The 18,111-nt window shown below is 44.1% G+C and overlaps 1 protein-coding gene across 3 annotated transcripts in view; it reads left to right on the top strand.

The window, feature by feature from the left end:
* The first annotated feature begins 15,598 nt into the window (after nucleotides 1-15,598).
* The window catches only part of LOC119963342, a 320,297-nt gene continuing 317,784 nt past the window's right edge, over nucleotides 15,599-18,111 (top strand). For all 3 annotated transcript variants that reach the window (XM_038792342.1, XM_038792344.1, XM_038792343.1), the window contains exon 1: nucleotides 15,599-15,904. In XM_038792342.1, the coding sequence (XP_038648270.1) occupies nucleotides 15,628-15,904 (277 nt within the window). In that variant the 5' untranslated portion in view covers nucleotides 15,599-15,627. The remainder of the gene's footprint in view (nucleotides 15,905-18,111) is intronic.

The following is an 18,111-nucleotide window of genomic DNA, read 5'->3' on the forward strand; positions in this document are numbered from 1 at the left end:
CGACTGCCGGCTGCTATGGGTTCTTATACCCCACCTCGTAGGAGGGGCTACTGGCCTCTCGGCCAATAGGCGAGCAGTCACATGACTGACCTCAGCCAATTGGCAGAGAGACACATGACCTGCCTCAGCCAATGGGCAGCGAGTCCTCTACACCAATGGCAGCACTACTCTGAGGTACCATAAACCTCCTAGTCATACCACCACAGTTACAAAATCCTCGTAATTCTCAGAATTTGGTTATCCTCATCAACTCCCTCCCTCTACAGGGATACGCAGCTAAAGTCAGGGTCCCAGCCTGGGCTGAAATACTGTCTGACTGACGGCCAATCTCTGCATGGAGTGTATGTGTCTCAGTAAATCCCATGGGTTTTTCCTGTAACCTCCAGCCGTTGGCTCAGAAATGGTCGACTGAGCGCCTGTTAAAACACACAAACTTCCTGGCATCACTTTTCATAATTGCACCATTTTTTCTGTCCAGATGAGGGCTCCAGCATTTCCAGCTGACCTTTCTCTCCCGGGTGTTCCGTTTTCTACCATTCCGCCTATCTGTATCCTTTCTCGTTGGCTGTGAGGCTGTCTATGGAAGGATCTCTTCCAGTACATGGGTTTGTGGCCAGCTCACAATCATCAGCCAGTGTGGCTGCCTGGCTGGCCCCAGGTCTCCTGCTCCTCTATGTGTCTACTTATTGAGAAGGGTATGGAGTTTTTAAACTCCTTAATGAGAAATGTCCTGAGGAGGTTCTTGTCAGTGCCTTTTGTTTCAGGTGTTTGCACCCACTGGTCAAAAGCAATTTGCTTTCACATTCCAGGTAGGTCTGGTCAAACCATTTCCTGACGGTATGCAGTCTCTGACAGTACGCTTCCGGCACTAACTGGTATGCACGTAAAATAGCCCTTTGCTGCTTCATCGTCAGTGGCACTTTTCTCAGCCAAGAGGGAATAAACCTCATGAACGTTTACTGAAAAGTTACTTTGCAATAGTAGGGGCCAATAGACTGACCACCTTAACTGCTCTGCTACACATTCGAAAGAGATAAAGAAGGCTTCCACCACTACTGCATCACATTTAGGAATTAAATGAGCAAACAAAACGGTGTCTTCAGGGACAGAGTAGGATTCCTGCCCCTCAGTTCCAGCTGTTTTAGTTTAAATTCCCTTACCCTTTGCCCTGAAATTCTTTCACTTTTCTCCGTGTACTCTCCTTTCTTTCCTCTTTCTCTCTTTCCCTTTCCTTTTTTCTTTCCTACTATTGTAATCTATGCTGCTTTTAGATGGCTTGCTGAGCTGTGAAGTATTTCTCTTCACACTCCCTTTCAGCAGGTCTTGTTTCCCTTTCTCACCTTCACCTTGGGTGCTCTTGCATTTTAAAGCAGTTTGTTCTGTCCCAAATTCTAGAATTTCTGTTTCAGAAATTGAAAATAATTTTTCAGAAAAATTAAGAGCTGTAACTTCATGACAAGTGGTTTTGCCAAATCATATTTAATGGTCTGTGATTGGTCTCTACCATAAACCTTTTACTAAAGAGGTAGCAATGAAAATGCATGATTCCAAACAGCAAAATTCCCTTGGTGGAGTACTTGTGTTCAATTATGGACAGGGATTTCACGCAAATGCGATCTGTCTACCGGTTTGTAGTATGTGTGCTCCCAGAAGTTTCTGTGAGGCATCTATCTCCTGGGTAGTTGTCTCCCAAGGATCGTAAAATTGAAATGTCAATGAGTCTGACAATGACTTTGAACTGCTTTGAAGAGGTTGTGGTGGTGTTCCTTTCACAGAAAGGCACATCTTTTTGTACTTGATTGTACTTGCACTGCAGTGCAATTAGGAATTAGTGAACTTTTTGTTATACGCTAAAAGTTTCACAGCTGTAGGTTTTGTTATGGCCTTCCACACCTGTGAGCGCATATCTTTTACAGAATTCACAGTGGTAGTATGTTGATATTTACTTCTGTGTCGATCTTGGCAAATGAGAAATAGTTACCAATATTCTGAGGGCAGGTAATTTAAATCTTGGCACTTGTACGATGTGATGGCATCAATGTTATCCCGCAAATTGATGGCAATAAACATGTGCTACTGCTCTTTGACTCATTGTGCACATCATCATCATTTTCTGGTTTGTCAGTCGCTTCATGTTGCTGTTTCTGATGGAATCCTGGATGGTCAGTCTTATTGTTGTGTAGTCTGTTTTCATCAGTGCCCGGATCTTTGTCAATGCATCAAGTATTTACATTTGATGAAGAAAATATCTGTGGAACTCTAGTTGAGTGGGATGAGAATTGGGGGCTATATTCTTGATGAAAATGAGCTGGAAATATACTTGAGGAATTTAGCTTCTTGATGGACCTTGTGACTGGAATTGGTGCCATATATTCCGAATGGAATGCCTAGTAAATCTGGGAGATGTATATTTGTTGTATCTGCTATTTAATGAGTAATTTATAATTTACTTTGTCTTTGATTTGCCTTTTAATTCATGTTTAATTTATGCTGATTCTGGTTTGATTGTAAAAGTGAACATTTGACCATTTGTTTTTCATTGGAGTTGTGGCAGTGTAGATGGAGAGAAATAATCTGATCTGCTTGAGCCGCCTCAGACTATAATCAAAACATTTGAACAAGTCCATTCGGAGCAAAATTAGGAAACTCTTCCACACACAATCGGGGACTAGAAGTTTGAAACACATTTTCACAAGGTCATCAATGCTAAAACTGTTGATGTTAAAACTGGGATTGATAGATTGTTGTTAGCTAGAGGTATGGCACAAAGGCAGACACATGGAATTAGATTACAAATCCCACGTGATTTTATTGAATGTCCTGCTGGTTTCAGCGTGTGTGTGTCAACATATGTGCGTCAGGCAGCACGGTGGCACAGTGGTTAGCATTACTGCCTATGGCGCTGAGAACCTGGGTTCGAATCCCAGCCCTGGGTCACTGTCCGTGAGGAGTTTGCACATTGTCCCCGTGTCTGCGTGAGTTTCACCCCCACAACCCAAAAGATGTGCAGGATAGGTGAATTGGCCACGCTAAATTGCCCCTTAATTGGAAAAAATAATTGGGTACTCTAAATTTTCTTTTAAAAAGAACAAAAAAAACGTGTGCGTCTCTCGTTGATGCTCGTGTGTCTGTATGAATGCTTGTGTATCAATGTGTGCAGATTTACTTGTGTATCAGTTAAGTACCAAGATCAAACAACCAACTTGATTGAGGGAAAGGGGACAATGAAGATTGATAGAATTGGAGGATGTGTTTGCTACTACTGTGAGTGTCGACTGTCAGCATGCTGGGGTTATTAGTTTAGGTAAGTCAGCAGTTGACTGCACATATAAACCCTCATTGGCTTTAAGCTCCCTCTGCACCTGCCATTCTTATCCTCCTTTTAAAATTTCTACCTGGCCTTCGCCCTTGTTAATTGCTGTAACCTTCTTCTGTATACCCCAGTTTCAGATAATCACCTCACCCTGGGAAAATGTGGACATTCCTCCTTCGGATACAACATTCTTGTAATCCTCAGAGATTTGGTTAACCTCACCTGCTCCCTCACGAGTGCCTCTACAGGGAATCATAGTTGATGTCAGGTTCCCAGCCTGGTCTGCAATATTGTTTGGCTAATGGCCATTCTATTGATGCTCCAGTAATTCCCACGCATTTTTCCAGCTACCTCCAGCAGTTGGCTCGGAAATTGCCTGCTGAGCGACAGTTAAAATACAGAAGCTTCCTGGCCTCACTTTTCAATCTTGCACCATTCTCTCTATCCTGCCGAGGCCCCCCAGGATTTCCAAATGACTTTTCTCTCCCAGGGACTTTTCTCTCCTGCCATTCCTCCTACTTCTACACTTTCCAGTTGGTTGCGGGGGTGCCTGTGCAAGGATGTTGTTGCTCGTTCTGGGTGAGTGTGCTTAACACTCAATTTGGCTCTGTTTCGTTCCTAGCTCTAGAGTCGCCAGGTATCGTTAAGATACCGCCACAAGTTTCAAGTTCAAAGCAATAAATCCATACACCAGTTAGTAAGTTCAAATAAGACAAGTTTATTATATTACAGTAATCTACTAGTCATGCATATAAAACTATAAGACTAGGCTAATCCTACCACTAATAGGCCAAATACTTATCTGGATAAGGGGACTGCCGGATCAGGGAACAACGGTCTCTAGCTTTGTCCTGGGTCCGCAGGCTTCCAGTAGTTAGGTCTAAAGGGGGTCAGGAGTGTCTACTCTCATAGCGTGCGTTGTGACACTTACTTGTTGGCGGCTGCTGTCCAGACCTCTCCTCCTCAAGGTTCTTCTGCTGCAACAGTGTTCTGCTGGTAGGGCTGGCTGGTCAAGGAGAGGCTGGCAGAGAGAGAGCTGGGGTCGGGGGTCTCTGTCTTATACTCCTCTCAGGGTCTCGCGCCCACCTGGGTGGACCCTCTATACACTCGCAATCGATTGGGTCTCTTCCCAATCGATTGATTTGAATTCCCCAATAACGGGGCAGTAACTCGATCACTGGGCGGTTCTTGGGACTTATTGTTTTGGACTTTCTTTGGCGGCGAGAAGTCTGGCCTTCTATTAAATGTATCGATTTGTGTTAACTTGTTTCCATTGTACGTGGGGATTTCCCGGTATCGCCTCATTAGTATGCTAACTTGTTTTCTTTCACAGTGCTGTCTGGTTTCTGCAGCATTCAGAACTGGTTTCTGCAGTAGTCAGAATACACACGCGCATTGCAAGCTGCTTGCTTTTGCAACATGTCCATTTTCCCTGCATTCCTTGCAATCTTCCATTTTGTGTTGAGCAGTGGTCACCCCAGGTGGCTACACTCCCTCCTTGTGATCCTCATGAGAAATCATGAAGGATCACCCAAGGTCGGTGTCTTTGTGTTGCCTGATCTCAGCGAGTCCCATGGCCTCTACACTTTCCTCAATTATGGCACAAAATTTTTTATCTAACAGTCTCTGGTTGGCGCTATGTCAAAGGGGACATGCATTACTAGGGAACCTCTAACTATCCTTTGTAAACTACACTGCCGTACACATTTAAACATTCTAACTTCCTATCCTTAAAACATTATCATTACATTCCATTTCTGGCTCGGCAGTCGAGCTCAGAATATTACAAAACATGAGAAAAGGTCTTTATTTACAACAACAATTCAAAAATTAAATCCTTCATTACACATCAAGGGGTTGGGGGGATTGGTGGAAGCCGAAAATAGGGGATTGTACTCTGTATATGGTCAAGGCGCAAGAGCGGGAGGCTCTCCTTCTCCATTTTCTTAACCTAAGTGTCTGCACTACGATGCAGAGAGCTGCTATCACCAAAAGTGATTCCATAACATACGAAAGGGAGTACCAGTTCATAAATTGTGTGCACCAGGTCTGGTCATCGCTGTTCAGTACTGGGCTTTGAGAAGTCGGCGTCTGGGAAACATTAACGGCCGGGGTCATAAGGGAAAAAGGGTTCGCGTCCGCGCGCAAAAATACAAAAACAATAACTAAAAACATATAGGTCTTCATCGCGGTCTTCTTTCTTCTCTTCCTTCTGTCCTTTTGTATCACTGATCTTGCTCTGATCCCTCCTTCGAACGTCCAAAAGCTATGGGATCAAGGGTAATATCTGTCAATGATCCGTTTAACACCTTTAATGCTAGTGTATCTGTCCTCTTATTCCAATTGTCCCTTAAATGAATGGCCAAGTCACACCTTGTGACTCCCCTCATTTTTTTTTTCAAAAGCGAATTTAGGACCAGACATACACTTAACAACTGTGCCACTGCGAGCTGTCTCGCAGGTTTTGCGATTTACCATCCCAATGTTCCTGGATGTAAATAGCATAAGGAGTGGCAGCCTAAGGGCTACCTCAAACAAAACAAATGAAACCAAACTTTAGAAATGAGATATCCGAATGAGTTGCGTATTGGCCGCGACGGGTAAGATTTGAATGGGATCCTCGGGTAGGGCGTGCTGTGCTGTACCCGAGCTTAGCTGACCAGAGGGGGGTCCTCAGACAGGGCGGGTCCTCAATGCCGTTTCTCCACTGCCTGAGCGACCTGGAACGAACGGGCATGAATGTGGTCATCGTGGATTTACAGCCTCTATTCCCAGAATAGAGGGGCACCTAAAAAGGGGGGAGTCAAGATGCTCCTACTGGGGTGAAGGGTGAAGCCTTACGTTGGGCTCCAGACATTGCTGCTGAGTCAAGTTCTCAGAGATATCTGCGGACAAACTTAACGTGCATGTGAGGTGGTCACAAGCTTTTCAGCTGAAAATCGAGTGGCCAATCTCCAAAAACAAACATTTAACAAACAAACAAACAAACATCACCAAACATTCGTGCAGGTTCCAGGAGTGGTGGCGTGGGGCTGTGAAAAGCTGTTTAAATTTAAACACTGAACATTTAACAAACACATACAAACAAACATGCAACAAATATTGTACAGGTTCCATCAGAAAGGATACCGTAAATCACATTTGGCTGGGGGTGTAACTAGCATATGGAGTCAGTGCAGTGTGACCGAAGAAGAGAGGAAGGAGAGAAACAAAAATGAATTGGCATTGCTGAGGTATCCCTGCCATGAGAAGTGGTAGGTAAGCGCTCATAGTTTGCATGGGGCAGCTTGGACCTTGTAGCTGCTGTGGGTGGTGTTCTCTTTCATATCTGGGGGCGGGTCTAGCTGGTGGTGGGGGTCTCTTGCAATCTCGGGAGAAGTGTCCTGGTTGCCTACAGTTGTAACATGACCCCTGAGGCACATAAGGCGGAGCAGGCACTCTGGTGCATTGTTTCCTTGGGTATTGTTCTCTGAGTGGGGGGTCGGGGCTATTGGTTTCATTGCATTGGTGGGCTGATTCTGTTGCTGTTTCGGGGGTGGGGGGGCTTGACATTCTCGAGTGTAATGTCCTAACTGTCCGCAGTTAAAACATTCCTGTGACTTGGTCTGCTGTGGGCTGTTCCTTCCCTCATTTACACATGCGGGGTTTTGATGTGTTTTAACTGGATGCATGTCTGCATCTGTCTGTCCTTCCTCGGGTTTTATAAATTCGGTTTTGCCTTGTACTGATTGCTCCTAAGCGCGGGACAATCTTTTCAAAACCCATTTCTCATTATGAGTTTCCTCTGAGGGGTCGTAGTCAGCACAGGCGCTCTGTCCTGCCTCTGTGGCATGGGAGATAAGGGTGCGGGTCCATTTAGCCATGTTATCTTGGGTCAAATGTGCGCGGTCTAATTCACCGAAAACTGCAGTGAAGTTAATCCACAGCCTTCCTGCGAATGCTGTGGGATGCTCGGTCCTTTTCTGCCTACACTTATTTAGGCCTTTGACTGGGTCTCCTCTGTTGTACCCTATCGCGTCTAAAATAGCTGTATGCATCTCTTCGAGGGTGCCTCCTCCAAAGTTCTGTGGGTCGGGAAGGGCTGCTACAACTGATGAGTCTAAACTCAAAACTGTGAGCTTAACCTGCTCTCGCTCATCCAGGCCGTACATGGTCGCCTGCTGTTTCACTCGTGTGAAGAATTGGTGGGGGTCTGAAGTGGGGAGGAACGGGGTGATTTTCTCACACGCGTCCCTTAGTCGTGTCACGGTTAAGGGGGTGGTGTAAGTGATCTCGGGTGCGCCCTCTGCGGTTGCTTTTCGTTGGGTGGTGACTGGGTTCATTGGTGCGGGTGCTATCTGATCTGTGGGGGGTTGGGGCGCTTTCCTTTTCTGCTGCGCTGATAGCGCACATGTTCCCTGAACATAGCGCTGCGCTGTCTCACTTAATTCCTGCCAATCTGGGGCATTTTCGTCTTCTAACTGTGTTCCAAAGGTCTCTTGGAAGCCATTCTGCACAGAAAGCAGAGATTACAGCTGCGCAATCTGCTTCCTACATTTAGCGTGGTCTACGGTGCTTTGCCTTTGCTCGGTGGTGGCAGCATGGAGTGCCCTTAAAGCTGCTTTTAGGTCGCTACACTGCTTCTTCAGTGTCTCTACCTGTTTTTCTGACTCTTCTCTTATCAAGACTGCACGCTGCACATCTTGATAGGCTTTTTCGTACTGAACTTGAGAGCTGCTCAGATGGGCTAGACAAGACTGATGTGCCCTCTTGGCATCATCCACTTCTCTATCCTTATCTGCCAGTTGTTGCCTTAATCCTATATTCTCCTTTTCGATGTCCCTGACATCCACTTTGCTCATTCTGTTTTTCTCCTCTAACTCTGCTCGGAGCGTCCTGACGACCTCCTCTGTACCTTGCAATTGTGCCAAACAGGACACAATTGCCATCGGCTTACGTGCTTTACTCAAACTTTTCTTGTGAAATTCAGACAGGTTCTCCCACCAAGTATGTCCTATGCTCCCGGGACCTGTCTCCTCATTCAAACAAAACTCACTCCAAAGGGGCCATCCTTTCCCTTTGAGGTACTTCCTGAGTTCCAGCTCCCAAACGGGACACTGACCTACTCTGCTGCTGTTGGTCGCTGCGACCACAAATTGCTCTGGGTTCATGAGGTGTTCCATTGCCTGCATGGCCATTTCTTTTTCTCCTATGCTCTCTTAAATTTGGAACGAGGGATAATAAGGTAATGCTATAAAATACGGGTACGGCTTTCGCTATGTTCCGAATTATAAACTCCTGACAGTTGTCGCAACAAAATTCTCTCGGTTTTACCTTACAACCCTGTTAGTTACGCATGCAAAAACACACTTCCGAATTATGAGTATTGATTTGAACTACTTAAACACTTGTGGTTTTTCCTTTTCCCAATTGGATTTCAGATTCAAATTTCTGGGTTCTCTCGGAGTGGGGGGGTGGGGGGGGGGGGGGTCACTTCTAGTCGAGTCCCGTCGGATGTCGCCACTAAATGTTGCTCGTTCTGGGTGAGTGTGCTTTACACTCAATTTGGCTCTGTTTCGTTCCTTAGCCCGAGAGTCACCAGGTATCGTTAAGCTACCGCCACAAGTTTCAAGTTCAAGTTCAAAGCAATAAATCCATACACCAGTTAGTAAGTTCAAACAAGACACATTTATTATATTACAGCAATCTACTAATCATGCATATAAAACTATAAGGCTAGGCTAATCCTACCACTAATAGGCCAGATACTTATCTGGATAAGGGGCCTGCTGGATCAGGGAACAACGGCCTCTAGCTTTGTCTTGGGTCCGCAGGCTTCCAGTAGTTATGGACTAAAGGGGGTCAGGAGTGTCTACTCTCGTAGCATGCGTTGTGACACTTACTTGTTGGCGGCTGCTGTCCAAACCTCTCCTCCTCAAGGTTCTTCTGCTGCAACGGTGTTCTGCTGGGAGGGCTGGCTGGTCAAGGAGAGGCTGGCAGAGAGAGAGAGCTGGGTTTGTGGGTCTCTGTCTTATACTCCTCTCAGGGTCTCGCGCCCACCTGGGCGGACCCTCTATACACTCGCAATCGATTGGGTCTCTTCCCAATCGATTGATTTGAATTCCCCAATAACGGGGCAGTAACTCGATCACTGGGCGGTTCTTGGGACTTATTGTTTTGGACTTCCTTTGGCGCCGAGAAGTCTGGCCTTCAATTAAATGTATCGATTTGTGTTAACTTGTGTTTCCATTGTACGTGGGGATCGCCCGGTATCGCCTCATTAGTATGCTAACTTGTTTTCTTTCACAGTGCTGTCTGGTTTCTGCAGCATTCAGAACTGGTTTCTGCAGTAGTCAGAATACACAAGCGCTTTGCAAGCTGCTTGCTTTTGCAACATGTCCATTTTCCCTGCATTCCTTGCAATCTTCCATTTTGTGTTGGGCAGTGGTCACCCCAGGTGGCTACAATGTTTTCCTGTATATGGAGTTATGGCTCATAATTATCAGCCACTGAGACTACCTGCCTGGCCCCAGTTCCTCTGCTCCTCTATGTGTGTTCTTATTGGGAAAGGTTTGGAGTTTTTAAACTCCTTAAGGAGAAATGTCCTGAGGATGTTTTTGTAAGTGGATTTTGTTTGAAGTGTTTGCAACCAAGTGTTTGCAACCAAGTAGCTTTCACATTCCAGGTAGTTTGGTCAGGCCATTTCCTGAAGGTCTGCAAACTCTGACAGAACGCCTCCGACACTAACTGGTATGCACGGAAAATAGCCCTTTTGCTTCTTCATAGTCAGTGGCACATTTCTCAGGCAAGAGGGAATAGATATTGTTCGCATTTCCTGAAAGTTACTTTGCAGTGGTAGGGGCCAATGGACTGGCCGCTTTAACTACTCTTCTACCCACTCGAAAAAGATAAAGAAATCTTCCACCTCTGCTGCATCAAATTTAGGGATTAAATGAGCAAACCGAATTGTCGCAGCCCTTAGGTCTGAGCTGGTGGTGTCTTCAATTCCAGCCTCTCAGTTCCAGCTGTTTTAGTTTAAATTCCCTTTCACTTTGTCCTGAAATTCTCTCTCTTCTCTCCATGCCGTCTCCTGTCTTTCCTCTTTCTCTCTTTCCCTTTATTTTTCTATTTCCTGAAATTCTAATTCACACTCCCTTTCAGCTGTTCTTGTCCATTTCTCACCTTCACCTTGGAAGGTGGCCTAGCATTTTAATGCTGGTTGTTCTGTCCCAAATTCTAGAATTTCTGTTAAGGAAAGTAAAAATAATTTTTCAGAAAAATTAAGAGCTGGATTAAGAGAGGATTTGCCAAATCCTATTTATTGGCGTGTGATCGGTCTCTACCACACATCTTTTACCAAAGAGATGGAATTGAAAATATATGATTCCGCACAGCAATGATCATGTTTCCCCTCCATTGTTGGAGTAGTTGTATTGCATTACGGACAGAGGTTTTGAAGCAAATGCACTCTGTTTACCGGTTTGTAGTATGTGTACGTCCAGAGTTTTCTGTGAGGCATCTATGTCCTAGGTTGTTGTCTCCCTCGGATTGTTAAATTACAATATCTATGCTTCCGATAATGACTGTTTCAGTGCTTTGAAGAGGTTTTGCTAGTCTTCTTGGCACAGAAGACACATCCTTTTACACTTGATTGTACTTGCACTCCAGAACTATACATCCTGCAGATGGAATTAGTGAACTGTTTGTCGTACGCTGAAAATTTCACAGCAGTAGGCTTCATCTTGGTCTTCCACATCTGTGGACACATGCCTTTTAGAGAATTAACAGTGGTAGTATGTTGACATTTCCTTCTGTGTCAAACTTGGCAAATAAGAAATAGTTAGCAATATTCTGAGGGCAGGTAATTTAAATCTTGGCACTTTGTACAATGTGATGTCATCATTGTTTTCCAGCAGATTGATGTTATGAAAGATGTGCTACTGCTCTTCGACTCAAGTGTGGATTCATCATCATTTTCTGGTTTGTGAATAGTCACATGTTGCTGTTTCTGATGGAATCCTGGATGGTCATTCTTGTTGCCTGAATGTACCCGTTGTGTACAGTCTGTTGGCATCAGTGCCAGGATCTTTGTTAATGTATCAAGAGTTTATCAAGTTAAAGAATAGATCCGTGGAACTCCAGTTGTGTGGGATGAGAATTGGGAGCTATATATTTGAAGAAAATGAGCTGGAAATCTACTTGAGGAAATTTAGTTTCTTGGTGGACTTTGTGACTGGAATTGGTGCTGGAGTTATCTGTTCAGGGAAGTCAGCATCTTTCACTGTGCATATAAACCCTCACTGGCTTTAAACTCCTTCAGCCCTACTGTTCTTATCCTCCTTTTCAAATCCGTTCATGGGCTTTACTGTTCTTTTTGCTGTAATCTTCTCCAGCTCCACAATTATGATTCGTGTGTTCTTTTCCCTCACCCCCATTCCAGGACAAAGCAGCCTCCTTGATTGGTATCCTACCCGACAGTTCAATATTTTTCTCCCTCCAGTACTGGGACAGTGACAGCAATGTGTATCATCTGCAAGATGCCTAGGCTCCTTGGCCACCGTATTCCAAATGTTCAACTTCTATAACCTGACAGAATAAGAGCAATAGATGCACATGAAAACTGACCACCCAAGTCAACATACCATGATGACTTGGAAATATATCGTCTGTTCCTTTGCTGCCACTGGATTAAAGTACTGGAAACTCCCTTCTAACACCACTGTGGCTGTAGCCACTGTTGTGTTCGCTATTTTGCTTTGCCTGGATGGCTTGGATGCGTAGTGTTGAATAAAGAACACAAAGCTTTGTTAGCAAGCAAAACTATTTATTTATTACACTACTAACTAAGATTCATTCACATTCCTAAAGTGGAAGGTTTCTATATTAAACTAATTATGCTATCTCTAACTAACAGAAATATCAAGTGCACAACTTCTCCCTTTCTCATGCCTCACCATCTTATCCCAGAATCCCCAATTCACATGATATATATATGACTGTTCTGTGTTTCCCTCTAGTGGTAAGAAGCATTATTATTAACTTGTTAACTCTTTACATCCCAGTCACTATACATATCATTACATCCCCTTTTTTTCAAAGATGTTTGGAGATTTCTACAAACATGTGTATAGTAAGAAACACTGTATGTTCTTTACATGTAATTGAGTACTGATATTGTACAGTACATTTAAAAAAAAACTTTTTACAAAGTCCACAAATTGAGTCTGTACTCAGTCTTCTCTCTGGTAGCGTGTGAAGGTACCAACAAGTCATCAGTCCAAGTCGATCAGGTGTTCGACTGGTTGAACCACTTTTGTTGTCTGACCTGGTCTTTTTTCTGTGCTTGTGGTGTTGATTTCGTATTTCCTTTGCTGCAAAAATCTGTTTGATGTCTGTTTTTTTTTTACCAACTCTTCTAGACTGTTGGAATTTGTTGTTTCTTTCCAAACAATGTACCATGTTGGAACTTTCCATTCCTGTTCTTCCTGACATTGGTGCCATTATGTGTGCGAATTTTCTATTGCCTACACACGCATTTTTCCGTGTTACCTCGACCTGTAGTTGTGTTTCACACACTCTCCTGCAGTCCTTTGGTCTGTTGCCATCTGGATTGCTTTCCATTCTGTATGGTCTGTCAAGTGTGACTGCGAGTTCAAACACTTTCTTGTCATTGCTAAGGATGTGCTGTTCAGTTGTCTTTCGGTTTCACAGCCATACCTTTGTGTGCAGTCTGTTGTTCAGTAGTGACTTTTTGTGTGCTCAAGATCCATTCCTTCTGGCTTATTTGATTCATTTTCAACCTTTATACTTTCAGTGTCCTTTGTATTATCTGATGTTTCGCTGCACTTTATGATCTCAGGTTCCTGTGGATGATCTGATGCATCGTTGAGCTCTTGGAGTCAACTTCCCCAAGATGTCATTTTCTTGTAGGCTGTGTTCACGATTGATGCGCTTTCAATTGATCTGTTCATTGTTGCACTTTCATTGTATGCCCTTGTTGGCTGATCACTGTTGATATGCTCTCATTGTCAGCCTTTGTACAGTCCAGCTGAGATCTGTCAGTCTCTCGCTTTCGTCCTGCACAGTTTGTATGCTATTTGTGATCATTTCGACACTAATCGCAAATAAAGTGGATAGACCGTCATAGTCTTCTTTTTGTTGCTCATTATCTGTTTCTTCACTGTTGTCCTTACTGGCAAATACAGTGGATAGACTTTCAGAGTCTTTTTCTGGCTCAGCAAATATATGAGATAAACCTTCATAGTCTGCTTCTTCTGGCTCAGGAAATAAACAATATAGACTGTCATAGTCTTCTAGCTGAGCAAATAAATTAGAGAGACTCTTATAGTCTTCCCCATCTTGTTGTTCATTTGTCAGATTACTGTCATCCGATGTCACAATGATCTGCCATTCCATCAATGTATTGGATTCATCTACCAGTAGTGTTATTTAGCTTTTCAATGGTGTTGTTAACAGAAATGATCAATTAAGCCAAATAGTTCTGATAAATGAATAATATTCTTCAATGCATGAGTTATCTTCTGTATTCTCACATTGGTTGAAATCATCTTCTTTTACTGCTCTCTTTCTGAAGTCTTTCGGTGCACTTCCTGTGGAGTCTCTCATTGCTCTTCCTGTGGAGACTTTTATTGCTCTCTTTCAGGACTCTTTTATTGTGTAAACTGCTTGTTCAATGCTGATGCAAATGTCTTCTTCAGCTGTTTGTTCAAATTCAGGCAATGTTCTGCTATCTAGGTAAAATTCTGTTTGGTGCCTTTTAAACATGGTTTTCCAATTGTCGGGAATTGTTTTCTAAAGTGGGCGAGGCCACAATATCCTGACGTCATCACGTCCATGACGACATGCGCAGACCTCAACTGCGCATATGCAAATCGATCCTCATCCGGAGTGCGTTCTTTTCTCAAGTGCGCATGTGCAATATTCTGCGCATGCTCAGAACTGTCCTTCCAGTTTGCGCTGTTTTTCAATGTGCGATCTGGTGCCGCACATGCGCAGAACGTTCAAAATCCGAATCGGATGATTTTTCCTTTAACTCCGCATGTCTGAAATGTCCGACTTCTGAAGCGGGCGATTTCTTCGTGTGCGCTGGTGCAGATTTGTCTTTTTCAGGGCAATGAGTTTTTAACTGCGCCACAGCTTCAACATAGGCAAAACGTTTTACTTTGCCAATTCGACATTTCGGCACTTCTATTTTTACTTTTCTTGCACGGTACATTTTTATTGAATCTTCCAGCATTTTTTTTGTCTCTTTTTCAGTTGTTTACTGAGCTTTTCATTTCTTTTAAGCTCATAATAGTTATCAAATTTTTCAATGACCACTTCAAACTTATTTTTTCAACTTCATTCTCAAAGTGGAATAAGTTATACACTTCTATAGCCTGTGTTCCAGCGATTAGTAGTATTGAAGCAGTTTTATGATTATTATTGACAGGTTCTAGGTTTGGGGATGAGAGATACAGTTCAAACTATTGTTTGAAAACTTTCCAGTTCACATCTACTTTACCCGATATCCTGAGTAACTTTGAGTCTGCAGATCTTCCATGAAGCTTTGGTTGGGTATTTCTTTTTGTGATGTTACTGGTTGCTGCTGGAGTCTGATTGTTGCTACTAAAGTCTGGTTGAGTTTTTTCTTCGAATGGAGATTCTTTCTTTCTCTTTAAACCTTATGAATCTCTATGTTCTATAGTGTAGGTCAGATAGGCTTCAGATGGTTTCACAGGTCGGTGCAACATCGAGGGCCGAAGGGCCCGTACTGCGCTGTAGTGTTCTATGTTCTACTTTAGGGTAGTCCTGGTACCATATTGTATTCTCTATTTTGCTTTACCTAAATGGCTTAGATGCGTAGTGTTGAATAAAGAACACAAAGCTTTGTTAACAAACAAAACTAAATTTATTACACTACCAATTAAAATGAGTTCACATGCCTCAAGTAGAAGGTTTCTATATTAAACTATGTTATCTCTAACTAACAGAACAATCAAGTACACAACTGCTCCCTCTCGCATGCCTCACCATCTTATCCCATAACTCTTTACATCCCAGTCACTGTACATATCATTACAGCTACAGCAGATCAAGAGGGCAGCTCACCAGACCCTTTCCATGGGTAATTAGAATGAACAATAAATTGTGTCCTTATCGGTTATGCCCGCCCCCATAGACGAATAAAACACACAAAAAGATGAACAGCTTCATCTTTAATCTTAAGGGAAGAAGAATAAACTTGTAGGGAATAAACCACAGCAGGAGAATGACCCAATCTTGTTCTTTCCCTGACAGGATCTTTTCCCGTTAGACTGACCGACGGGAACAACATGTGCTCAGGAAGAGTGGAGATCCTTTCCCAGTCCACCTGGGGAATGGTCTGTGACAATGACTGGAATATCACCGAGGGGGACATCGTCTGCCAGCAGCTGAACTGCGGGAAGGCCGTGTCAGTAACCGGGGCTTACCGCAGACAAGGAGGTGGGGAGGTCCTGCTCAGTAGTATCAGGTGCAATGGAATGGAAAATTCCCTGGGCGAATGTATCGCCAACCCGCTTGCGACTAATGTGAGTGCTGACTGTCAGCATGCTGGGGTTAACTGTTCAGGTAAGTCAGCAGCCTTCACTGCACATATAAACCCTCACTGGCTTTAAGCTCCCTCTGCATCTGCCATTCTTATCCTCCTTTTCAAATTCCTACCTGGCCTTCCCTCCTCTTTATGGCTGTAACCTTCTTCTGTACACATCAGCATCACATAATCACCTCACCCTGGAGAAATGTGGACATTCCTCCTTCGGATACAACATTCTTGTGATCCTCAGAGATTTGGTTAAATTCACCTGCTACCTCAGGGATACGCAGCTGAAGTCATGGTCCCAGCTTGGTCTGAAATACTGTCTGACTGACGGCCTTTTCCTTCATGGAGTGTATGTGCCCCAGTAAATCCCACGGGTTTTTCCTGTAAAGACCAGCAGGTTAGGACGGAAATGGCCTACTGAGCTACAGTTAAAACACACAAACTTCCTGGCCTCACTGTTCATCCAAGCACCATTCTCTCTGTTCTGATGAGGGACCCCAGCATTTCCAGATGACCTTTCTCTTCCAGGGGTGTTCAGTTTTCTGCCATTCTTCCCACCTCTGTCCTTCCCAGTTGGTTGCGGGGGTGTCTATGGAAAGATCTCTTCCAGTACATTGGTTTATGGATTTGATGTCAGTCAGACAGTATTTCAGCTCCATGGCACTGTGGCTGGCTCTGCTGTGCAGGAGGGCAGGAAGAAGAGTGATAGAGCTGTAGTGATAGGGGATTCTATTCTACAGGGAGTAGACAGGCATTTGTGCGGAAGCAAACAAGACTCCAGGAACGTATTTTGCCTCCCACGTGCAAGGGTCGTGGATGCCTCAGAGCGGCTGCAGGACATTCTAAAGGGGGAGGGTGAACCGCCAGCTGTCGTGGTGCATATAGGAACAATATAGGTCAAAATTGGGATGAGATCCTACACGCTGAATTTAGGGAGTTAGGAGCTAAACTAAAAAGCCGGACCTCAAAGGTAGTAATCTCAGGATTGCTACCAGTGCCACGTGCTAGTCAGAGTAGGAATGACAGGATAGACAGGATGAATGCGTGGCTTGAGAGATGGTGCAGGAGGGAGGGATTTAGATTTTTGGGACATTGGAACTGGTTCTGGGAGAGGTGGGACCATTACAAACCGGACGCTCTACACCCGGGCAGGACTGGAACTAATGTCCCAGATGGGTTGTTTGCTAATGGTGTTGGGGAGTGTTTAAATTAATGTGGCAGGGGAATGGAACCAATGCAGGAAGTCAGAGTGTAGTAAAGAAGGGATAGAAACAAAAGCCAGTAAGGAGAAACGTGGAAGGCAGAGAAACAAATTGAACTGCATTAATTCAATGCAAGAGACCTAACAGATGAACTCAGGGCATGGATAGGTACATGGGACTGGGATATTACAGCTATACTGATGGCTGAAGGAGGGGCAGGACTGGCAGCTCAATGTTCCGGGGTACAGCTGCTATAAGAAAGATAGACCAGGAGATAGGCGAGGAGGGGTAGTTGCATTTTTGATTAGGGACAGCATCATGGATATATTCAAAGGTTTCCCACTGAGTGTATATGGGTAGAACTGAAAAATAAGAAGGGTGAGATCACTTTGATAGGACTGTACTATATGCCCCCAAATAGTCAGAGGGAAATCGAGAAGCAAATATGTAAGAGGATTGCAGATAGCTGCCGGAAAAATAGGATGGTAATAGTAGGGAACTTCAACTTTCCCAACATTAACTGGGACAGTCATAGCACTAGGAGTTTGGATAGAGAGACATTTGTTGGGTATTCAGGAAGAATTCCTCATTCAATATGTGGATGGCCTGACTAGAGAGGAGGCAAAACTTGACCTCCGCTTGGGGAACAAGGAAGGGCAGGTGACGGAAGTGTTAATGAAGGATCACTTTGGGACCAGTGACCATTATTCCATTAGTTTTAAGATAGCTATGGAGAATGATAGTTCTGGCGCAAAAGTTAAAATTCTAAATTGGGGAATGCCAATTTCTATGGTATTTGGTGGGAACTTTCAAAAGTTGATTGGGGCAGCCTGTTTACAGGCAAGGGGACAGCTGGGAAGTGGGAGTCTTGCAAAAGGGTGTTAACTAGGGTTCAGGGTGAGCACATTCCTCTTACAGTGAAGGATGAGGCTGGCAGAAGTGGTGACTGGATGACTCGGGATTTTGAGGCCATGGTCAAAAGGATGAAGAGGCATATGACATGCATAGACAGCTGGGATCAAGTGGATCCCTAG

This window comes from Scyliorhinus canicula, chromosome 3 (assembly GCF_902713615.1).
Source record: "Scyliorhinus canicula chromosome 3, sScyCan1.1, whole genome shotgun sequence".
NCBI classification, from domain to species: domain Eukaryota; kingdom Metazoa; phylum Chordata; class Chondrichthyes; order Carcharhiniformes; family Scyliorhinidae; genus Scyliorhinus; species Scyliorhinus canicula.